Here is a 24989-nt window from a genome sequence, read left to right as displayed (position 1 = left end):
GTCATTTGTATGCAAAGTGAAGAAGTCAAGGGAGAGTAGAGGGAGTACAAACTAAGTTTTATAGGGGTCAGGCCTGTTCGCCCCCCCCCCCTCCACTCTCACCCCCCCCCCCCCCCCCCCCCCCCCCCAGGCCCTGTTTGCCTATCCTTTAGACCCTTTAGATGGAGAATATTAGCTGGATAGAGCGGGACAACACTAGGACAACAGCTAGAGTTTTATAAGTATGGGATCTCCATGAGGCTTTGGTTGTCCCTGCAATACAGACGAGAATCAGCCGGATTACCTTAACACATACATCGTCATTCAATAAGTGGTAACTGGTGCAGGTGTTCTCTGCTATCCCACTAAACGGTATAATTATGTCCTGTTCCCTTTGTCACAGCTAAACGGTATGATTGCGTCCTGTTCCCTTTGTCACAGCTAAACTGGAAAGCTGTCCTGTTTTACATAACTAAACAACAATCTGATCATATTGAAATTCGCTCGTATAAATTCAGAACTGCGTCTATTCTTCCTTATTGGATCCCTGCTAAGTAGTTAAGAAGAGAAGGAGGACTGCAAGCAAGGAACAATTTTAATGCTAGTGAGCTCATTCCTATAGCCGAATCTATCATCTCTATGTTTAGAAACCTGTCTGTCTGTCTGTCTGTCTGTCTGTCTGTCTGTCTGTCTGTCTGTCTGTCTGTCTGTCTGTCTGTCTGTCTGTCTGTCTGTCTGTCTGTCTGTCTGTCTGTCTGTATGTATGTCTGTATGTCTGTATGTCTGTCTGTAACTCCGTATGTCTGTATCTCTGTATCTATCTCTGTATCTCTGTATGTTACTCTGTCTGTATGTATCTCTATCTGTATCTCTATCTGTCTTGTAGTTACTAATTAAACCTAACATTTATCCGCCTCCCCAGTGATAGAGCAGCTGCACCATGATCTGAGGTACCAGTTCCAGTTCATGCACGATCTCGACTCATCAGTTCATCAGGAAACAGGTACCAATGGAGGGAGCAGTAATGATACTAAACAGAAAGCTAACTTACTTAACTTACTTAACTTGCTTAACTTCCTTAACTTGCTTAACTTACTTAACTTACTTAACTTACTTAACTCACTTGACTTACTTAACTTACGTAACTTACTTAACTTACTTAACTTACTTAACTTACTTAACTTACTTAACTTACTTAACTTACTTAACTTACTTAACTTACTTAACTTACTTAAATTACTTAACTTGCTTAACTTGCTTAACTTGCTTAACTTGCTTAACTTGCTTAACTTGCTTAACTTGCTTAACTTACTGAACTTACTTAACTTACTTAACTTACTTAAGGGGGGGGGTTCACCCTGATTTTTTTGTAAAACTTGGTTTCGAGATAGCAGTTGACCAACAAACTAGGACCAGTGACCAAACTTTTGAGGGGGTCCCGGACCCCAACCGCCAAACGGTGCCCGCGGGGCAGCCACGCCCATATTTTGTCCAAATCAGGCCCAATTTAGCCAAATACCCTGAACATGCCCAAAACCCAGATTTTAGGTGCTTTACTTGTAGCTAGTGGTCCCCTGAACTCGTATATGAAGTTTTATTAACACCCTACGCGCGTGGGATGGACTCCTGGGGTGGACTTTTATTCAGCGCGTATTTTGTAGCCTGTTCAACTTGACGTTTTGATTCGTTACTATCTCAATGTCACAGATACACGGAATGTGAGGTGATCATCTTAAAGAGAAACGTCTCAGCTTTCACCTGGTGTAAAGTTTATATTTTTACTCAAAATATAGCTCGCTCAGTGTGCAATAGAAGTTGACAATACAATAACCACGTCCGCGACCGGTCGTCAGATACCGGAGTGTTGCACAAAATTGGGTCCCTAAATTAAAATTCTAGAACATTTTTTTTTTTTTTAGAACATTTGAATATAATTTGAAACATTACAGAAATGTTGTACAAATCGCTCAAACACACACACTCGGTTTTAATTCGGTAAAATTCCATTCGAAAATTAAATGATTCTCAAAATGTAGGTGTCTAATGAAAATATGATACTGTGTGACAAAGTTAAGTATGTCGTAGTGAAATAGAGTTAACTGTCGATAAATTCATGTGAGGTACTATCGAAGTTCAAAATGTTGTGATGGGTGACATGATAATGACTGATAAGAAAAAGTTTTCATGTCAACTGTGCCAAATCCATAACAGTGTGATGACTGTCAAAGTGTCTACCACTAGGTACTTGGACGAACAAGTGTACCCGAGGTGTTCTGAGAGAATAAGGGGACAGGCTCGGGAACACGAACGCGCGCTAGTCGCTAGGGCAAAAAAGTGAAATGCACAGTAAGCAAGTTAAAAAACGGAAAATTAAAATGCCGTTTGGGCCAAATGCAGTGAGCCAGTAAGGTACGATTGTAGGAGCAAGTGGCTCTGAATACTAAAACTGATGAGGCTGATGCTGAAAATGAAGACTGAAAGAGGGGGAAGCAAAGGGGAAGGACAGGATGCAGGGGGACAAGAAAAAAAGAAACAAGAGTGGAGACAAACCACCTGCTGAGGTCTGGCTAAAATCAGAATGCAGTGAGCGGCCCATGTAACATAATCGTCCGTGGCAGTCTACCCCGTACGCAGACTACGGTCCAAGATTTCAGGCGCCAGAATACACCTTTTGGTGCAGTGCTGGTCACGACCAGGGTCCTCTCGGATACCCCGTCTCGGAGGTCGGGCCAATGGAGCGATCCATTGCTGTACTGACAACCATTGTAACCCTATCACTCTGAAGGCCCCACAGTTCCTACATGGACACAGTTCCCATGTAGGGACGGAAAGTCCCAAGAGTCGCTCATAGCATCCGTCACAGATCCAAAGCAAGAGGAGAAGGAAAGGAAGAACGAGAAAAGCAAAAAAGAGCTGAAGGACTACTTTCCATCTTCATCACGAAGGCTGTCTTTGTGCTTGAGGTTCAGACTGTACATTTCTCTGATGGTTGAGCATGAAAGTCTAATCAAGTTCACATCCTGCTCGTTAAGGTTACCGTAAAGATCTTGGGTACGAGAGAGAGTGTTGACAATGTTGGTCAGTCCGTTGTCATTGCTGTTTCCCAAGCTTTCACTAGCTCTGGTAAACTTGTCTCTGATAGCCTTCCCTTGTGGGCAGGAAGTGAGAAAGTGTGTTTCATCCTCTATGATCCCGGTTGATCCTTTCAGTTCACAAAAGGTGCAAGTTCTGCTCTCTAGAGGTGTGTTTTCGTATCTCCCAATTTCTATGCTGAGTCTGTGAGAACTGCACCTTATTTGAGCTGTTGATCTTCTGTCATCGAGAGTTCTTGCATAATCTAGGTAAGGCTCCCATGCAAAGACTGTTTTGACGTCCTTGTAGAAAGTGAGTTTCCTGCTCTCGTTAATCTTTGATCTCCAGGAGTCTGTAAACAGCTTTTGAAAGTTATTAACCAGCTCGTCTGGACTGCAAGCGTCTGCAAACGCAGTTGCATTGAGTAAAAGCGAAGAGTTCCTTGCATATGTTCTAGGATCAATGTTGTTGAAGCACTTGATGATGTTTTCTATTCCAGAGTACCACGAAAGATGCAAGTTTACTTGCTCAGTCATAGCAGCCTTCACCAGTTGAGACGATGGAAGACACATTATCCTTTTGAAGTATTTGACACTTAGTTTTAATACTTCGATCAGTAGTGGGTACGAACCTGTCTCACCCCATGCAGTTGCATTGGTAGCCCGTCTGTTTATCCCAAGGAGGAACTTCAGGTGACGTAGGTGAACCTGCTCGATTTGTTGCTTTGCCATGTGGGTCATTGAGTTGTTCAAGTTTTGATCCCTCATGAGGCACGAAAGAACTTTTGTTACCTCTGGAAGAGTGGGTGCCCAGACTTGGCAGCCGTACAGTAAGATGGGCTTAACCAGTGAGTTGAAAAGCTTGTGGAAGCATGAGGCGTCAACAAATCTGCGATCGATTGTGCTTCTGAGGCTGAAATATGCTCCAAGCCCTTTGCGGTAAAGAGAATCAGTGGCTTGTCGGAATTTACCATTGCTACTGATAAGAATACCAAGATAGCAGTAGTGGGAGACCATCTCGATGTCGTTGCCATGTGCTTTGGGACGCCAACTAGGGGTATCCGGAGCTTTACTGTTGAAAACCATAAACTTGGTTTTGGATATATTGATTTCCAGTCCCCAGTTATCGCAGTACGTCGTGATGATCGTGATTAGCTTTTGCAGTGATTCTTGGTCAAGGGCAAGAATGACTAAATCATCAGCCCAGGCTAGATGAGTTACTGAAAGTCCTGCAAGCATGGGGCAGTTGGCTAGGGCTTCGTTGAGGAGATCAGAGAGCTCTTTGAAGTACACCTTGAACAATTCTGGACTAAGAGGGTGACCTTGCTCTGTCCCTTTCAGGATACTGAAGGCTTCACTGATTTTGCCATTGATCTTTATATGTCCTTCCGACTTGCTGTACATGTCTTTGATGATGTTGTAGAACCCACCATTAACACCATAACATGATAGTTTAAATAGGAGGGCCTGTCGACATACAAGGTCAAAGGCTTTACGAAGGTCAATGAATATAGCAAAGACCTTCTGTTTCACTCTCTTGTACTTCTCAATGATCGACATCAGAGTGAAAATGTGATCATTACACTGGCTCCCTTTGGTGAATCCAGCTTGATTGGGGGGATCTGAATGTGTCGTTTGCCGGTGTGTGACAAGTCTCGATAGCAGCATTGTTGACAATAGCTTGCCAATGCAGCTGCAGACTGCAATAGCTCTGTAGTTATCGGGGTTTCTAATGCAGCCTTTCTTGTGTAACGGCGGGCAACTTGTACGAACACCGATGGGACATTAAGACAACATTAAGACAACATTAAGACAACATTAAGACAACATTAAGACAACAATAAGACAACGTTAACGCAACAAACACCAATAAGACAACAAACGATAAGACAACATTAAGACAACATTAAGGCAACATTAGGGCAACATTAAAGCAAACATTAAGACAACATTAAGACAACATTAAGGCAACAATAAGACAACAATAAGACAACAATAAGACAACAATAAGACAAGATTAAGACAACAAACACCGATAAGACAACAAAATAGGATAAAATATTAAGACAACATTAAGACAACATTAAGACAACATTAAGACAACAAACTCAATTAAGACAACAGCGATACGGACTGACAAGAGACAACGCCTCCGTGAGGAAAGCCTTCAACCAAGATATCCCAGCCCTATTCAGAAGAATTTTTGATTAATTTATTGCTCTGTAAATTTGTATTACCTGATAAATAATGAAACCTAATTATTTCATTTTCAGAGTTTAAGTCACAATTTCGTATTACTCTAACTCAGTTGATGAAGTAAAATATAATTTGACAAAGTAAAATATATTCGAAGAAATAGTGTTATACTGTTATACATAATTTGTTGTCTTAAACGAATTTGTTGCTTTAATGTTGCCTTAAGGGGGCATACACCAAATCTGTCCAGACCAAATGACCTCATAGGCAGTTCAGTGACCTTCTAGCGCACCGTTTCCACACCAAAAAAAATTATTTTGAGAATTCCCATTTTTGTAATCGAGCATTTCCTGGTTAAGAGTGCAATTTTCGGAAAAAATTATTTTGTGGTTGAAACGCTATAAGTTAATCATTTCTTGCGGTATCGGGTTGAAATTTTGCTCGCCGTTTATTCACATCTATTTCAAGGTGTGTGTAAAATCTTGATATCGTATCTAAAAAGGCTGGTGTGTTATGAATTTTTAAAGTCAAAAAGCTAAAATTGTCCTTTTCAGGCTTATTTTAACAAAAAGTCAGTCAGGGAAGATCGGATTTTTTGATGCTTGACATCAAATTGTTCTCTGAATTCTGGCGCAGTTTTTGATGCCCTCAAAAATGTTTTTACTCATTCACCTTCTGATCTATTGGACCTCAAAGCCAAACAACAAATTTAGGCACATTTTTCGTTTTTAATATTTACTGATTTTTCTAAAATTTTGATAGGAATGTGCTAGTGACTTTTTGAAGGGTGCAAAATAACTGCAACTAGCACATTTATATATGAGTTATGAACAACAAAACACCCTAAAATGCTTCCCTTTGAAGTTATGGGAGAAAATGTGATTTTTTATCTGCAAAGCCAAAAATGTCTTAATGTTGTCTTAATGTCCCATCGGTGTTCGTACAAGTTGCCTAACGGCGTTATCACGCTTTTACTCCAAAGATACACACCTGTGGTCAAACAGAGATTGAAAAGTTTAAGAAGTAGATTTCTCATGTTCTCGTTCAGGCTTTTGATCATCTCGTTACTGACATGGTCAAAGGATGACGCTTTGCCAGTCTTCAGACTGTTGATGGCACCGTTCAGCTCTTCAATGGTGAAAGGGCTGTTCAAAGCTTCGTTTGGCACGGATCCTTTAGCAAACGTGTCAGCTTCTTCAAGAAGGGCTTTCTTAGTAAGACTGTCAACAGTTGGGTGGGAGTCGGAGTAAAGATCAGCATAGAAATTCTGAAAGGTTTGGAGCTGTTCGGGATCGGTTTGAACCTCATCTTTCTTAAAGTTCTTTAATTTCTTGAAATCCCGCCAAGAGATAGCTTTACCATTCTTGATTTTTTTGTTCAGTCTTTTGAAAAAGTCATCCTTCTTCTTATTGATGATCTTCCTGTAACTTTTCGAGTTGGCACGGTGTCGGGTTTTGATCCTTTGACTGTCGGGGTTGTCGCCGACAACTTTGATTGACCGCTTGAAGAGTCGCCTGGCTGCATGGCAATGACCATCAAACCAAGAATCGAACTTTGGTTTAGGATGCTTTGCTTGCTTAGAGACACCGAGTTCTCTTTTTGCCAGGCAATTGATGAGATCAGTTATCTTGTCACTCAGTTCTTTCACCCCTTGCTGGGTTGTCGGGATAGCGTCAGCAGCATTGTGCAAGTTCGAGATTCTGTTGACTATATCTGGCTCCTCGAACGACTGGGCGAAGTTGAGTAAACTGTTGTCTGAGACCTTGTATCGGAATGGAGCGTCATCATAACGGAGGGTGGGATCTCCAGGTGTTTGAGTGTTCATCACCGAATGCTGCTTCCGCAAGCTGAGAAGAACTGGGTTGTGGTCCGAGTACAAGGTGTGCTCACCGACTGTCAGACTTCTCACTCTATGAAGGAAGTTGGAAGATGCTATGAAATAGTCCACTACGCTGTTGCCATTCCACTTGAAGCAGGTGTACTTTCCAGTGGAGTCCCCAATGGTACGTCCATTCAGGATGAGTAGGTTTTCTGATCCGCAAAGGTCAAGAAGTTGCTTCTTATGACTATTAGTGCACTTGTCTTCACTCCATCTGCTCTTTGATATTGGTGCAGAATCAGGAACTATCATGGCCTGGGAAGTTCGGCCTGTTTCTGGGAATAGCTCGAATTCTTCAGCTCTGTCGTACAACAGCAGCTTGGTTGACGAGCCTATTCTGGCGTTGAGATCACCAACAAGAAGAAGTTCATCCTCGGGGGTCTCGCGGAGATTGCTAATTTCTGCTTGGAGAGCTTCAAAATTGGCCTCGGAGTTGTTAAACCGACTCTTCTTCGAGCTGTTTGCTGGTGGTATGTAACTGTTCACCAGAAAGGTGTTAGTTTTAGTTCCTGGGTTCGTGAATTTGACAATAGTCATATTCATAGAGAGATCTTTAGTTAGATTGGTGTCAACAGCTGAGCAGTACTTCAATATCGAGTTTTTCACCAATGTGGTGACACCACCACCTCTCCCAGTCTTGCGTGTGTTGTTGTATGATTTGTATCCTTTCAGAGACACTTCACATCCAGTTTCTTGAAGGCAGATAACGTCGTGAGGTGTGATAAAATCGAGAAAGTCTGGATCTTCTGTCTTGTTACCAAGCAGGCCATGGATGTTTGCTACGTTCCAGGAGATAATAGAGTTAGCAAAGTCCATGATGAGGAAAGTTCAGAGAGGGACCTGGAGAGAAAAGAAAAGAAGGTGAAAAGATGAAGAAAAGAAAAAGGACTAACGAGAGCCTCTGGTGAAAGTGTTGTCGAGGCTGGTCCTGAAGTTGCCCATAATTACCCTGATACCCCTGTCGTTGAGCTGAGATTGGTTTGAGGTCAACATGTAATTGTGAGGAAGTTTCGAATCTTCAGGAAAGAAGTTGGAGTTCTTGTTCTCCCGAGTTCTAGTCCAGAAGTCTGCTTTGTCTCTCTATGACACAGTTACCATGCAGAAATGTCTGGAGTAACATTTGGTGAAAAATTGACAGTCTGCTTTGTCTCTCTATGACACAGTTACCATGCAGAAATGTCTGGAGTAACATTTGGTGAAAATTTGAAGGGTCTACTGTTAATATTGCAAAAGTTATTGAAAACAAACTAGCTTAATCAGAAGTTTTTGGGAAAATTTCAAATTTTGTACGTAGTGGGGTCTACTGGGGTGGACTCTCGCGACGCGCATCTGATGGCGTGGCTTTTTCAACAGCAGTCAGTACGGCCAATATCAGAGCACAAATTATTGTGAGTAAGACCTTAATGGTCAGCTATGAACCCCTCACTAGAATAGTAACCGTATCTAAAAACAAGGAAATGTTATTCCGTCAAAGCTCAAATTTTTTACTCTTCTCAGTGCAGTTACTATGAATGTACTAGCTAAGTATCGTTGATCGTAGCTGCATTACACAGTAGAAGGTAACCAAGGAAGACTGCTGATTAACGAAGCAATTTCAACGTGAACAGTTCCAAAATACATAATCATGGCGACGATAGTTCAACTTGAACCTTTATAGTTTTTACAGTCTAAGATCACAATAAAATCACGTGAACTGCAAATCACAAAATCAAATCACTCAAATCTGATACAGTCCACGTCCCGTTACAGTACGCTTTCGTGACAACCTCAACGCTTAAAAAATAAATATTCTGCAGTCTTGTGACCACCGATGGCCCTAACTCTCCCTTGTCCGCGAGGAGCATCGTTGCGACCATGGGTTTCAGTTCTTTGTTCTTCCCACTCGGCTTCGATAGATCGAATTGGCTGGAAGTCAATCTATCAGAAAGACCTTTGTCGATCTCAGGGGCGTGGTAAATTGTGGATGTCGGAGTATAAAGCTTCCTGAAAAGATTGAGACATTCACTCGGTCTGTTGTAAATATCGAATAGTCCTTGTAGGCAGAGATTTAATTTATGTTGGGTTTGATAACTAGAGAAGGCGATTTGATATTCATTGATAGTATAAGAGTATAAGCATATAAGCATAAGTGATAAGTTTATATACCCTTTTTATGGTACCTCGATATCAGTATTGAGTAATCATCACTCAAAATCTACTTATTAAATTTATTAACTAAACAAGTTAATGTATTACCGTCCTAGAGAGGTTTTCCTGAGAATTTGAAGTCTCTGTAGGTTGCTGACATGCCTACTAAGCTCTTCGATTGAGGAGTTTTGGACCCCGCGGCGGTCCAAATGATTTATAATGCTGTGGGCATTTTCAACATCTATCGAGCTAAACGCCCTCGCAGCATAACCTGTAGAGAATGAACATGTCATCAATGCAAAGTTCAATGATAAAAATCAGAGTGGCCGATTTCAACGGGTAGAATTCGAATATCATGGCCTTGGGGAATGGACTATTTTTTGTCGATTTTACTAACCAAACTGGCAAACGATTGTTGATTTTCGTCACTAGTCTAAAATGAAAGCAAACGTTCGGCCGAACATTTACATGATTAAAAACTTACCGGTTTCTTTCGTTATTATGTACAGACATAGCCGGGCTTGGGTTCCGCATACGATATCTTCTATCAGATTAAAGTTGAACCCACACTTTGTACTGCTCGTGGGAGGAGGAAAGCAAACTGATACCTTTTCCATGAGCATCTCGTGTAGTACCATCATCATTTCGATTCTGATATCAGCTGCAAAATTCGTCTATTACTAAATGCTAGCTTTTCGAACTTCGTATCTTGGAAATAACAACTTCTATGAAAGAACACACACACACACACACACACACACACACACACACACACACACACACACACACACACACACACACACACACACACACACACACACACACACACACAGACGCACAGAGACACACTCACACACACACACACAGACGCACAGAGACACACACTCACTCACACACACACAGACAGACAGACAGACACACACACACACACACAGACAGACAGACAGACAGACAGACAGATACACACACCCACAAACACATACAGACATAGACACACAGACACAGCATAAACACAGACACAGACGGACACACAGACAGACACAGTTACACACAGACATACACACACACCCACAAACACACCCACAAACACACACAGACACATCACACATACACACACAGACACATAAACACACATAGTTCACTTCAGTACACTACATTACAATTACAGACACACGCAGTACAATCAGAGACACACACTCGATACAAAGACAGACACAGGCACAAACACACAGAGTACACTTCAGTACAATCACAGACGCAGGCACAAAGACATATACAAGAAGAGCAGATTGAAGTACCTTCATTTGCAGATGTTGACGCATTGATCTGTGGGATATGTTCTTCAGTCTGTAACTGATCATCTGCTAGAACTGTCTCATCTGGATCAACCGGAGGAGTATCTTCCGGCAGGAGTCTGAGTGGGTCTATCGGGACAGCCATGGATCGCTCTCCGTACCTTGCTGAAATAAAGACAAAGGTCAACGACGGATGTCGCATGTCAGTCCTGTAACTAAATGTGATGCAAAATAGTGAATAAATAATTTTTACATCTGAACGATTGTTCATTGATTCTTTGAATCTGTTCATTGATTCAAAGAATCAATGAACAAAAGTTCAGGATTTTACCTTCTGTTAAGCTGTTAGCACTGACTCTAGCCCCCTCTCCCTACAAAACGACCATATCTCGGGCTGGAGCTTTCAACCGTCTTGCCTCAGCAGCCATCTAGCACAGTCGACCTGTCCTGTTAATTATGTGATCATCAAGTTACCAAATTTAATCCTTCAATATTCAAATAATTGATTATCAGACCATGACTAAAACCTCTTGCTACTATTACCAATGTTAGATAAACCCATATTGTTAAGGCGGTCAAATGATTTACCTGAGTTGATCGCGTCCATGAAAGGGTTAAACTGCGCTCTGTCCAGCTTGTTAATGTCCGCTCCAGCAGCCAGCAGTGCCTCCGCCTCCGTCACTCTCCCTGCTTTGCATGGCCAGTGAAGCGTAGAGCTCCCCTCTAAGCTCTGTGACGATCCGACGAAGGATCCAGATTCCCTTCTTTTCTCTTGAGATTGCTTCAATTCTTCCTGGAGTATGCGGATTACCATTTTTATACTTCCATACAGGGCGCGTGAACAATCAGCAATGAATTATCAATTAATCAATCTAGTTTTTGAGTAAAAAGTCCACAGATTGTGATACATTGGATTTGATATTGGAAAGGACATGGCTTACCAAGTACCTTTTCATGTGCTTTTTGGAGGACAGGGATGACTTATTCCTGCGTGCCATTTCACCATAACTATCTGCTGTAACAGCAAAAATTAGAATTATGTCGGACATAATTCTAAAAAATTGGAACATTGTAGTTAATCAGTGTGGTGCTAACAACAGAGAGCGATTTGAACGGTAGGCAATTTCATAAATTTCATTAACTCGATATAAGGATGATTGGAACAGGCTAAAATCTACAATGTGGCATTAATAACTGGCTATATCGCTGCATTAAACGATTAAAGTATTGCTAACTATGGATATTCTAAGTGATCTAGGCAGAGGGGAACCGGCACAGCCAGATTGCGTTGTCTTCACTTTCAGTGACTAAGTTTCACGATAGAAAAATTGACCTTATGTATTTTTTAAAAAGGATGCACAGTTCAAGCAATAAATCGATCGGCTGCTCATATGATATTTGCATTTAAAGGAGGGCCCAGTGCAGTGACCAGTAAGTCTGTTAAGGCAACATTTAGATCTGAGATAAGCTGAGTCTTGACAAAGATAAGTGAGTTTCGAGAAAGTGCACACGGATAAAGTTATCAAGTGACAATGATAAGACTAACAACTGACAGCACTGAGCAAGTGAACTGGAAAATTGAGGAACGAAAATAACAGTGGTTGTCAGCCCTTTCCGTAGCAATCAGGATTTCCCACGAGATCGATCAGGCAATCAGGATTTCCCACGAGAATGCTCGAGCCAACGCGCGCACTTGTGTCACGTGACGGCCACGTGACGCTCTAATCGTTGTCACGTGGTACAGAAGGGAGGTTCCTAGAGCGTCGATCTCGACAAGAGGGAGTTTCTCACGGTTTATCTTCAATAACTATCGCTATTTTTATAGTAGAGAGTTGAAACTTTCACCAAATGTTTCCCTAGACATTTCTGCATGGTAACTGTGTCATAGAATTTTAATTTGGGGACCCAATTTTGTGCAACACTCCGGTATCTGACGACCGGTCGCGGACGTGGTTATTGTATTGTCAACTTCTATTGCACACTGAGCGAGCTATATTTTGAGTACAAAGATAAACTTTACACCAGGTGAAAGCTGAGACGTTTCTCTTTAAAATGATCACCTCACATTCTGTGTATCTGTGACATTGAGATAGTAACGAATCAAAACGTCAAGTTGAACAGGCTACAAAATACGCGCTGAATAAAAGTCCACCCCAGGAGTCCATCCCACGCGCGTAGGGTGATTAAGATTGGACAAAAAATGACTCAGTTATGAGCTAAAAACTATATGCCCATATTTGGGCATACGCACTAAATTTGATCGATTTTGCCCATAAATTGGTCAAATATAAATATTTTTGAATGAAACTAACTTTATATGAAAGGTAAGCCCAAACTACACATTCTCTATGATTATCAGCTCAATATCTACCTAACTGTGGATTCTGTGTTCAAATAATCGCAAAAAATGAACAAAATCGCCCATATCTCAGTTCGCGATATTTGCAAAACTGACTTCGCTCAAAACAATAGAACTCAATAGGGTTTCAATATTTTTTCATGAAATTTTCAGGATCAACGTAGAATTGTCTCATGACCTTAAGTTTTGGGACAGAATTTTGAGTTAGGCCTTTAAAAAAATTTGGCGGCCAAATTCTAAAATTTGCATGAGATATGGGCGATTTTGTTCATTTTTTGTGAATATTTGAACACAGAATCCACAGTTAGGTAGATATTGAGCTGATAATCATAGAGAATGTGTAGTTTGGGCTTACCTTTCATATAAAGTTAGTTTCATTCAAAAATATTTATATTTGACCAATTTATGGGCAAAATCGATCAAATTTAGTGCGTATGCCCAAATATGGGCATATAGTTTTTAGCTCATAACTCAGTCATTTTTTGTCCAATCTTGATGAAACTTCATATAAAGAGTTCAGGGGACCACTAGCTACAAGTAAAGCACCTAAAATCTGGGTTTTGGGCATGTTTAGGGTATTTGGCTAAATTGGGCCTGATTTGGACAAAATATGGGCGTGGCTGCCCCGCGGGCACCGTTTGGCGGTTGGGGTCCGGGACCCCCTCAAAAGATTGGTCACTGGTCCTAGTTTGTTGGTCAACTGCTATCTCGAAACCAAGTTTCACAAAAAATCAGGGTGAACCCCCCCCCCCCCCCCCCCTTAATACTTTACTTACTTTACACTTTACTTCAGGAGAGGTGCAGCAGGAGATATCTGTGTTCTGTGAAAAGGCTAAGCAGATGACGAAGGAGGAGTGGGAGATAGAACAACAACCCATTCTCAATGTTAGTGTTTACTTCTGTGAACCACTTTGTTTATAATATATAAGTAGGAAGAACCTTATCGTATTATTTGAGGGTCAGTTTTCATATATTCTAGAAATCACAGATTTGTTATGACAAGTTATAGCCGCGCCGGTTTAAAACACTGAGAAGAAAGTCAGAAAGTTGTCATCCCAAGAAAGTTTATTACTCTGTGCACCTGCAAATTCTTATCCAATTTGCCCGTGCGGTCACATATACACACACAACTCATGTACACAGACATCTCTGTTACTAATTAACTAATTATGCGTTAATTGTTGTTAATTAGCTGTTACCCTCAGACGTTTAAGAGAATTATGGAGATAGCAGACGAAAAGGTTTCTCTGTCGACTCAGCTACATGCCTCGGTTTGTACTTTGTTTATATGTCTGATGTTGTTATTACACAACGATTAATAATAACAACATCAGTGATCACAGTTATCAACACCACCACAAATTGACTACAACATCATGTAGAATCTAGATTTGTAGATTTGAAACTATTTTAATTACAACTCATTGTGTCTTGTACACTGTACAGAAACACCCCCGGCCCCCTAACAGCCCTATACACAGGTGTCCAGATACCTACAGAAGCTGGAGAAGGAGCTGGGTAAGTTCAAGGCAGAACTAGAGGCTGACAGTGAGGGTATTACTGACGTGTTGGAACAGATGGCTATGAAAGAGGTGGGTTTGCGGAGGAGGTTACAAATTCGACAAATTTTACCCCATTTCCCCCCAACCCTGACAAAATCCTGAAATAGAAAAATTTTAAGAACAAAATAAAATATGAAAGAATTTAATCTTTCAGCCTGAACCCCCTGACTCTCCCAAACCCCTGAAAAAGAAGTCCACTACAACGTACGATGCTAACTCTTTTGATAACTTCTCTGACTACGAGGTTGATGGAGCTGGAACAGGTAACTTAGTAACTTAGCAACTTAGTAACTTATTAACTTATTAACTTAGTAACAGGTACCATAGTATTAGTGTGGGCTTAATGAGTTCAAAAACAGTCTCCACTAGGCCACCAGTCTTATCTTCAGTTTCTAAATGATAACCCACACCACCATCTTTAACCATCTTTAAGTAACCAACTTCAATAGGTCTCTCCCAGAACCTGGATCAAAACAGCTATATTTACACTTTTTCAGGTTTGGAGGGTCTGGATGATTACAGAATGTTGTACGAAGATATCAACAACGAAACAAACTCTCCTCAATCAGTGGTAATATACCCCCACCCCCAATCACTAATCAGTGGTAATATACCCCCACCCCCAATCTCCTTATTGAAATGTCAGTATTCTAACACTTAGTATTATAATATCGATTATAACTAACATGAAATCAAACTGTAAATTGTGCAGGTGTCCGATTTGTCTACAGACCTAATGCACTACGTACGAAAGAGGAAAAGAGATCACGACACAGCATCCACCTCTAACTCCCTACCCATCACTCCTACTACTGAAATAGCCAGTATGAACACCACCATCAAGGTTAGTCTGACGTCAAAAAGTGTGGTGTGACGTCACGAAGTGTGGTGTGACGTCACGAAGTGTGGTGTGACGTCACAAATGCAGTGAGACGTCATGAAGTGTTATGTGACATCACGAACTGTGGTTCGACCTCACGAAGTGTAGTGTGATGACACAATTATTTATTTGGAGACCTAGACAACTCAAAATAAATATTTATTTTGTAATTCTTTGCGCAGCCTGAAGACCCCCACCCCTGGATACCCCCCCCCCCCCCCCTGGAGACCTCCCCCCCCCCCCCCCTGAAGACCCCCCCCCCCCCCCTGGAGACTGTATTCTCTGATAGGAACCTCACTTCCTAACACCGTTAAATGCTATTCCTAAATTTACCATTCTTAACAAAACTTTCACCTCAGACCCAGAATCTGAACCACCCGCCTATAAAGAGGAAACGTCCGGCCATGTTCGGACCAGGGACCGGTAATCCGTGTCCGCCGGAGGGGCTGGCTCAGACTATTAACGGAAATCAGCTGCGGTCTGTTTACTTTTATTTACATTTATATAGTTTTTATTGATTGCTGTTCGTCAAGTATTTTCCTGTTTAGCTTTTAGAAATATGATTTTGGGGTCGGATTTTGAAATTTGTTTGTGATATATTTTAAACGGTTTAAAACATAGGAAGCCAATTATAATTTGTTGGCAGGTTGAACAAGAAGTTAGAGTACCAGTCCTCTCAAGAGGTGTTTGAAGTAGACTGGCAATATGTTGATCCTAACGAACCCAGATATTGCATTTGTAACCAGGTCTGTCTGTCTGTCTGTCTGTCTGTCTGTCTGTCTGTCTGTCTGTCTGTCTGTCTGTCTGTCTGTCTGTCTGTCTGTCTGTCTGTCTGTCTGTATGTCTGTCTGTCTGTCTGTCTGTCTGTCTGTCTGTCTGTCTGTCTGTCTGTCTGTCTGTCTGTCTGTCTGTCTGTCTGTCTGTCTGTCTGTCTGTCTGTCTGTCTGTCTGCTCAATCTGTCTGTCTGCTCAATCTGCCTGTTTGTATCTCTATATCTCTGTATCTCTGTATCTCTATATATCTCTTTGTCTCCTTCATGCTCGTGTGTACATTGTGTGATACCACATGACACCCCCTAACACCAGGTATCGTATGGTGACATGGTAGGATGTGATAATCCCAGCTGTCCAATAGAGTGGTTCCATTACCCGTGTGTGGAGCTGAGTGACGCTCCCAAAGGAAAGTGGTACTGTCCTCAGTGCCGAGAGGAGAGTCTTAAGAGGAAGAAATGAAGAGGACAGTGGTGAGACAGAGTTACATGGAATACTTATCCATGAATTTTATCGGATAGAGTTTTTGAAGCAGATTAGTTAATTTCGATAGCAGAAGGCAGGCTGATTGAATTTTAAGAAGTTGGTGCTATACTATATACTAGTTGAGGTGGTACAGTTTTTAAAGTAGATATTTTAAGTATAAGGGGGAAAGTGGTGTGGTGCACTAAAATTCAGTGGGTTTCAGTGTTGAGGAATGTTTGATTAATTTAAATGGTAATGCTGATGGTGTATTATGTTATCGTGTCCTTTCTGTATAGGTTTTGCTGAGCCAAACTAGTTATCAAACTAGTAATGTTTTATTATTATTTGATACTTGAATTTGATATATGGACCCTTTTAACTTGTTTTATTCGACAATGTATTCAAACTATGTTTCTGAAAAATGGAAAAGAAAGAAGAATTCAAAACATGAATATTGCGAAACAATAATACAGTAACAAGTTTTATTCAACAAGCTGTTATCTTATACGAATATATAAGTTTTATCTTAAAAGTGATGTTATCAAACTTCAATATATTAATATTATCTAAAAACTCTATAACACGTGTTACTAACTCCATAACACGTGTACAGCATGTGGTACCACGTGTTACTGCCAGCTGGTTCGATAGTTGGACTCTATTACGGAGCTACAAGGTTCCTCATTCTCAAGGATTACCACCGCTTCGGTAAGTCATCCTACTTGTCAAGTGATTTTACTTTAATGTGATGATCAATGATAGAGCTGATTTTTAACACATAACACGTATTTGTAGTGTCACGTTGTTTTATGACGTCATGTTGTGTTATGACGTCACGTTGTATCATGACGTCACGTGGTATGATAACTTTACCTCTCCCCAGGAAAGAGTTTCCCGGATAATGACAGATCGGAGATGGGATGGGTAACCAGAGGCAGAGATTTCAGGATTACCGGCAGGCCCCTCGGTCAAAAGGTTTCACTAAATATTTATTGTCGTTGCGTATATTGACTATTGTTAGTTGGCCCATTAAGTCATTAGCAATACTATTGAACTTAATTATAGCTTCAGTTCTAGGTTCGGTCCTGTTATGTTTAGTTGCACCGCTCAAAATTTTAAGATTAGTTCATTGGAGCCGCGTAACCGAACTGAATCTGCTAAACATTAAGCAGCGTAACCATATTATGAATATTCAACTTGAATATCTGCAATATCCCGTAGTTGTTCTACATATCCCATACATTGAAACAATTTCAGCTGTACGACTACGAACATTAGTATTGTGTTAAGGAGACACCAGCAGCCATCGGAGATATGTACACAGTGATAGCCCAGCCCTTCACCCCCGCTACGTGAATTTTAAATCTGCTATAATGATAATTATGGATCATCATTCATTATGCGTTGAATAAATTTGCAGAGATTTAATTTAAGCTTTTTTACGTTGTCCTATACTTCGAGTAATATTAAATTAATGAGAATTAGTAGACTATACTTTGTACTGGATGTTTATCGTATAATCCTCTGATCCTATGTCGAACTGTTATAGACGGTATATGGTATTAGACCCATGTCGTGGAATGTTTTCTAAGTTTCTAATTGAGCTCTAGATGTAAATAGCTAGGATGGCCAAGTTATTAAGTTAAGTTATTCATTCTAATTGGTATTACGTATTACATAAATATCTTTATTTTTAAAATGTTTTGTGCTCGAAAACGGCTTTAACATTTCTGGATACTGAATTTGAATTATTACTTGTCACTTGTGGTAGGGGGTTGTGGTACCATAGATAATGACCGAATCTATTATTTTTTCGGAACACGTAAGAATTTATTATGAAACTTGCTGGACTTTGGCTCGCTTATATCACGACATGACACAAATTTAACAGATTGGATGAGATTTTTGCCCAGAAATCAATTAGTCAGTTAATTGATGATGGTACGAATCCAAATTGGGGTAATGGAAGTCAAAATCTCGAAAAAAATTGGAAGATCATACTGTCCCATACTCTGTCCCATTTTCAGTTTTTGAAGCTGAAATTTCAAGGGCCGAAATTTTACAGTTTTGACCAAATTTCTGACCCGCAACCAATTAGTCGGTCAACTGTCGATGGCAAATGACATGATTGAGGTGCTAGAAGTTTTATTTCGCTCGGAGGAAGCTCACAGCAGAAAGTTTAACAAAACGAAATTAAAACTTGTATTTTCAAAATTCTGTCCCATTTTCGGCTCTTACTAATTCGCTCGCCCAAAAATTTCACTTTTTTTTTTTTTTAATCAATAAACTTTCAAATTGTTACACAAATACATCATTTTATTTCAAAGAAAATATCGCCGAATGACCTTACATGCCTTGACAAGTGACCGAGTGTAAACAAAATAAGGGACACCGAAACACCAGTTGACCAGTAAACTGATCATAGCAATTACATCGGGCCCTAAATGCACCTATAAGTGAAGCGATGCTGCAACCAAGGCATGCTAGGTTTATTCCATTGAACTAATAAGGTTACAGCCTAAAATATAAATATAATAAATAACAATGTACCATAAATCATAATTATAAACACACTTTATTTAACATATTTTATTAATTATACTTCATATCAATTTATATTTAGACAATATAGTTACATTAAGGTAAATTGTTTAACTGTCAGAGGATGTTATATGGTCGTTTAGAACTGTCCAGAGGTACTTAATTAAATGGGTTTTAAACACGGATGGCCTTGAGATTTCCCTTAATTCATAAGGGAGTTTATTCCAAAGAATGTGTGCTCTGTAAAAGTAAGACTTAGATATGCCTGAACATCTGGTCTGGCTTGACGTAAGGTTTTGTGGAACTTGAGGAGAAATGTCACTAATCATACTGAGATCGTCTAGATGTGATCGCCTTAACCTACTTCCCATGAAACGTCGTAAGTAAGGTGGAAATGTCACAACTGACATGTCATAAAAAATATTATGAAAATATAATATATCCTTGTAATCAAACCTTACCGAGAGTGTAAGGATATTTAGTTCCTTACACGCTATGAAATACCTTTTTTTGTCCCTAAGGCTCAAGTAAATATCATTAAGGATCCACTTGATACCTCTTTTTTGTATCGATTCAAGTTTCTCCACCGAGGTTTCTGAATGAGGCCGCCAGACAATTGTGCAGTGTTCGAAATGACTTCTAACCTGAGATAGATAGAAGGCCCGACGTTTTTTAGTGTTCTTGGTGAAGTAACATGTTCTTTTTAGAAGGCCTAACCTCTGACTAGCCTTAGAGTATATCATATCACAGTGATGTGACCAATCTAACTTACTATTGATATGAACTCCAAGATCTTTTACAATGTCTGTGTATTCGATAGCCGTTTCATTCATTGAGTACACAAAATTAACACTACGATTCATAGAATATGCTCGGGTAATAGAAAGAACGTGACTTTTTGAAGGGTGAAACACCATCTTATTATGATGAGCCCAATTTTGAAGACTGTTAATATCCCGCTGGAGCAGCCAATGGTCATCCTGGGACGTGATTCTACGCCATATTTTTGTATCATCAGCATACATGGTTATATTTGTTTCCGGTGACAAATCCTCTGTAATGTCATTAAGAAAAAGTATAAATAAAGAGGCCCTAAAATTGAGCCCTGGGGGACACCTGATCTAACCTGACAGGGAGCAGACATTTTATTTCCAATGACAACCCTTTGGTATCTGTTTTCAAGGTAGCACTTGAAGAATCTCAGTAGAGATGCATCAATGTTATATTGTTCTTTGAGCTTCAACAGAATTATGTCGTGGTTGACAGAATCAAAAGCTTTTTGGAAATCAAAGTATATTATGTCAGTGCGAACATTGTCATTGAGAGATAGGGCTAAGCTGTCACAGAAATTTACTAGCTGAGTTGTACATGATTTCCTACTCATAAAACCATGTTGACGTTGATCAATAAGATGTTCACATCGATTGAGCAATTCATCCCGGATTACTTTTTCGTAAACTTTCATAATAATGCTTGTCAGAGAAATTGGCCTATAGTTGTTAACTTCAATTTTAGAGCCTTTTTTATGAACTGGAACAACGTTTGCCATTTTCCAATCTGCTGGAATACATCCAGTTTTATAAGAAGCTTCAAAAAGGATAGCAAGAGGCTTAGACAGGCTCACTGAACAGTACTTTAAAATTCTTCCATGGATATTGTCGGCCCCTTGCGCTTTAATTGGATCAATATTTTCAAGTAAACCTTTGATTTTACAAGTGTCGAAATTGACCTGAAAATCACGGTCACTGGAAAAGTCGATATCTATATCATAATCACTACCCTCTGTAAACTGTTCGTTAAAATATTTATTGAATAACTCACACTGTCCTTGCGGATCGGACCGTAGGCAACCATTGTAGCTGACTGTTTTAGGAATGCGATTAGAGTTTGATTTAGATTTCACAAAAGACCAGAACTTTTTGTTAATGAGATTTCTGTTATCATCATCTTCAAAGTTTGCGTCCAATTTTGCATCAACGAGATTTTTAAAATCCCTCCTAGCTTTGGAAAATTTTAAATATTTTTTTGGATTAGAAGACTGTTTCCATTCGTCATGTAGTCGCTCCTTTTTTCTACATAAATCAAAGACATCTGAGTCAAACCATGGGGGTTGAAATTCATCGGAGACAGATATCTTAGGAATATGTGAATTACAATGAGAAGTGAAAATAGTATTGAAAACTGACCAGGCCTCTTCGACTGGTTTACCACTAAGTAGATGTTCCCAGTTTTCAGAATTCAGTGCATTATTTAAATTGGTCCAATTGGCCCTTTTGAAGCTATAGATTTTTCGTTTGGTAGACTTTTTCTTTCTAGCGTTAAGTCTTATGTCAAATCTTATCGCATAGTGATCCGACCCACAAATACCATGTTTACTGTCAACAATTAAGTCTGATATAATTTCTGGCTTATCCGTCAAAACTACATCTAGAACATTTCCCCTGTAATGTGTAGGGTCTGTTACCAGCTGCTGTAAAGATAAATCATTAAACGTATCAATGAATGCTTGTTCAATAGGAACAGAGGAGGAGCCCTCATCCCATCTGACCTGGGGCATATTCAAATCACCAACCAAGGTAATGCTCTGTACTCTTCTACGCCTACGGATGTTATGTAGGTATTGCTTGACTCTATCATGGTTATCATTGCCAAGTGTGCCAACTTTGTAGAACGAGCTTAATATGGATTTTCTTCCTAACTTGTCAGAAAGCTCAATACTCAAAATCTCGGCTCTACATTTGACAGGAATGATTTTAGATTCTATGTCAAGACAATGTTTTATGGCAATAAGGACACCACCCCAATTTCCGACTATTCTGGGGGTCCGGGGGATGAGTAAAGCTAGAACGGTCAAGTCTAAATACTTTGTAATCAGCTGTCGAGATGATTTCACTATCATGGATATTGTCCTTTAACCATGTTTCATTATAAACTAAAATATCTGGTTTATTGATATAAATAAAATGGTTTAGTTCGTGAATTTTTGTAGAGTGGAGAGTGGGATTTGCATCTCCAAGTTCACCAAAAGGGATCAAGCCCTGAACGTTACAATAAAAAACTGAGCAGTTTCCCGGGGGTCCTGGATTTTTCATGCTAGGGTTACAAATAAAGATAAGGAGAAAGTTTATGAGTAGTATCCAAAGGTAAAGTGATGCAGTTATATTTTGTAGATATGGGATTAAGCCTCGTTTGGGATTGTATTTAACAAACAACGTATGTAGTGTTTTACCTCTAATAGATAAGCTACTCATTGTACGTCTAATTGCAATACCAAAGATAACAAGGTAGAAATTGCAAAGTAAATTACCAAGACTGTTAATATTTAGTAGGAGTGGAGATTTAATAAGCTGTATCAGTTTAGCAGGGTTTGTAGGTGGGTTTTCCAAAATACAGGTGGTAAAACAGAGTAACATATTTGACCAAAACCCATAATCATGGGTAGAGTGGACCGCTGCCAGTGTCTCTCTTTCCCAAACAAAAGGAAATGATATTAATTTGATTGACCGTTCTCAAATGCAAAATGATACCGAGAATGAAATCGGTCGCTCGCTTTTCCCATTCATTCACGGCTTACGAATTGTGATAAGTTTCGATTGATTAGGTACATCAATCAGATGCTGTAAAAATCTCTTTGGGTTGCGTTCGGGTCGATACCTAGTATTTCGGGGTAAGGGTGGTAGTTATTACATATTGAATTAGCTGAAGTTTATTGAATCGTTATTGCTGAGTACAGCTGCCTTTGGGTAGTTCTTCTTAATCTATTACAATTGTAAATGAATGGGAAAAGCGAGCGACCGATTTCATTCTCGGTATCATTTTGCATTTGAGAACGGTCAATCAAATTAATATCATTTCCTTTTGTTTGGGAAAGAGAGACACTGGCAGCGGTCCACTCTACCCATGATTATGGGTTTTGGTCAAATATCATCTCTTTTTGATTATAATGTCAGGGTACTTTATAAAGTCGAAATATAAACTGATATCTTCATTAATAAGGAGGAAGTTTCAACAATTTCGAAATTTTTCCTTTAAAAACATTTCTTTGTGTTTAGGTAAGCATAGCGGTCGATCACTGACTGAATATGCCACTTAATACTCATTCAAGTTGGCATTAAATTCATTTATAATGACATTAAACTGTCGTGGCAAAGCAGAATTTGTTGGAAATCACAAATGAGCAAAATTCTCACCTTTCGCACGTGCAAACTTTGAGCGGACGTTGCGTGCGCATCCAATATTGAATGACCGTAAAATTTTGCATGTAATTGTTGTATATATAGTTTGATAAGCATGCAAAGTTTCAAAGTATTTCAAGAAGAACTGTTATCACAACGGCACTCTAAAGTTGACAGAAAATGACGAAAACAGCAATTTTCAGTGATTTTAGCAATTTTTATCAATTTGGGCGTGTCCCCACGTGTGTAACTTTTCGATTTTTAACTTTAAAACTAGCCTAATGCACAATTTATATCTATAGGAAGCAGAACTGAGCTCCACAACCCAAGGCATGGCCCAACACCAGAGAATACTAAATCGCAAAATTGACGTTTTTATAAAATAATTCTTCAAAAAAACACAAACTTCAATGACGAATATCTTTATGAAGGAGCAAGCTAGAAAAACTTTCCGGTAGATTTTCAGAATGCTTGACCAATTATCTAAGATAAAAATTTCCTCAGATTTTGAATAAAATTACTTTTTAATGGTGTAAAATCATTTTTAAAAGTTATTACTTTGTCAAAAATCAAGTTTTAAAAACGGTTAACTTGATGACGTCATCAAGGGGTGTTCATGACGTCAAATAATTTGTTTATACAATGTAAACTAAAGTGTAAACAATTATTTTCAAGACCTGTGGTCGGAATTGGCTGTATCTTTTATACTTTTGAATCTACGGACAATTAAATACAGGCTACAATTGACTGGCAAAGCGTCTATCCCTGAATATATATGTATATCTGTATGTATGTTTATGTCCCGACAATCTGTCGTAAAACAGGGGTTCTAGAAAACCCACTTCCCGATGTTCCTGAAACCTGAAACTTTTTTTGCAGTCGATTTGGTCAACGTCTAGACGCCCTGAAAAATTTCAGATCTCTAACTCGATTTTAACATGGTTTTTAAGGCACCTGAATATGGCGATTTTGGGTTTTTTACCGAATTTCGTATAACAGTGCTGGCGAGTATTTTATGCAAATTTCTTAAAAATCTCAACATAACTATTTTTTATTCCTGTCATCTTTGACATCAAATTAGAATTTTTTTTTTTTTTTTTTTTTTAGAGAGGCTGGGCCTGGTTGGCCCACGAGAGGATAGCATATGAATGCTTTGCCTACCTCTGGGGTATGGCAGTCCTGTGGGAGGATGCCAGTGGAATCAAGATGTGTAATCAAGGATGATGGTAAGTGTTGTGGGGTGTGTCATAGATAAACGCTTAAGTGGTGGTTGAGTGTGGAAGAGAGAGGCGAAATAAGACGGCGTTAAAGTAGTCGCTATGTTACACCTGTCTGGTCCAACTCCTCTGGCACCACTAAGCGTTTAGTGTGGTTTGTAAAGTTGACAATGGTGGAGATGTGTTGGTTGTCGAATATGTCATTGACAGAGAGGTAGTAGTCCCGGAAATATTGACCTCTTATTTGGGCAATAGCCGGGCACTGTCCGAGAAAGTGTGAGACAGTCTCCTCTTCGTCGCCGCATTTAGGACAAGCACTTGTGTCTGATTTGCGAATGGTATGTAGGTGTTTGTTGAGGCCACAATGTCCCGTGATGAGGTGCACTGCAGTTCTATAATTTTGTCTGTTGTTACTGAGTGTAGTGTTGAGATTTTTGATGATGTTGATGTTTTTATGTCCAAGTGTCAGTTT

General features: G+C 39.7%; 3 protein-coding genes and 1 long non-coding RNA gene across 4 annotated transcripts in view; 3 read left to right on the top strand and 1 right to left on the bottom strand.

The window, feature by feature from the left end:
- The window catches only part of LOC134825505 (inhibitor of growth protein 3-like), a 28506-nt gene extending 11463 nt beyond the window's left edge, over positions 1-17043 (top strand). Inside the window, exons 2-11 of the mRNA XM_063837732.1 lie at positions 902-982; positions 13700-13791; positions 14112-14177; positions 14388-14498; positions 14623-14731; positions 14966-15039; positions 15181-15312; positions 15708-15826; positions 15995-16094; positions 16435-17043. Coding sequence (XP_063693802.1) covers positions 902-982; positions 13700-13791; positions 14112-14177; positions 14388-14498; positions 14623-14731; positions 14966-15039; positions 15181-15312; positions 15708-15826; positions 15995-16094; positions 16435-16581 — 1031 coding nt within the window. The 3' untranslated portion in view covers positions 16582-17043. The remainder of the gene's footprint in view (positions 1-901; positions 983-13699; positions 13792-14111; positions 14178-14387; positions 14499-14622; positions 14732-14965; positions 15040-15180; positions 15313-15707; positions 15827-15994; positions 16095-16434) is intronic.
- LOC134824966 (muskelin-like) overlaps positions 1-24989 on the top strand; it is a 472587-nt gene that overhangs the window by 366651 nt on the left and 80947 nt on the right. The window lies entirely within an intron of this gene.
- On the bottom strand, positions 9418-11160 carry LOC134825382 (uncharacterized). The gene is made up of 6 exons (XM_063837559.1): positions 11136-11160; positions 10879-10994; positions 10551-10712; positions 9737-9913; positions 9455-9523; positions 9418-9422 (listed from the first exon to the last, which is right to left on the bottom strand). The coding sequence occupies exons 3-6, from the start codon at positions 10690-10692 to the stop codon at positions 9418-9420; spliced, it is 393 nt and encodes a 130-aa protein (XP_063693629.1). The 5' UTR covers positions 10693-10712; positions 10879-10994; positions 11136-11160.
- Positions 17202-18326, top strand: LOC134825509 (uncharacterized). Its single transcript, XR_010161553.1, has 3 exons — positions 17202-17292; positions 17468-17559; positions 17842-18326. It is a non-coding gene; the product is annotated as an uncharacterized LOC134825509 (long non-coding RNA).

Source organism: Bolinopsis microptera, chromosome 13 (assembly GCF_026151205.1).
Source record: "Bolinopsis microptera isolate Bmic1 chromosome 13, MBARI_Bmic_1.0, whole genome shotgun sequence".
Lineage (NCBI taxonomy): Eukaryota > Metazoa > Ctenophora > Tentaculata > Lobata > Bolinopsidae > Bolinopsis > Bolinopsis microptera.
Note: the sequence above shows the minus strand (reverse complement) of the source record. Positions and strands in the feature narration are given on the sequence as shown.

Bases quoted from the DNA above. Each gene is read 5' to 3' on its own strand.
- LOC134825382 (XM_063837559.1), bottom strand. From the start codon at position 10,692: ATGGCTGTCCCGATAGACCCACTCAGACTCCTGCCGGAAGATACTCCT. The intron at 9,914-10,550 runs GTACTTCAATCT...CGAATTTTGCAG, and splicing joins GTCAACATCTGCAAATGAAG to CTGATATCAGAATCGAAATG. The intron at 9,524-9,736 runs GTAAGTTTTTAA...CATTCTCTACAG, and splicing joins CATAATAACGAAAGAAACCG to GTTATGCTGCGAGGGCGTTT.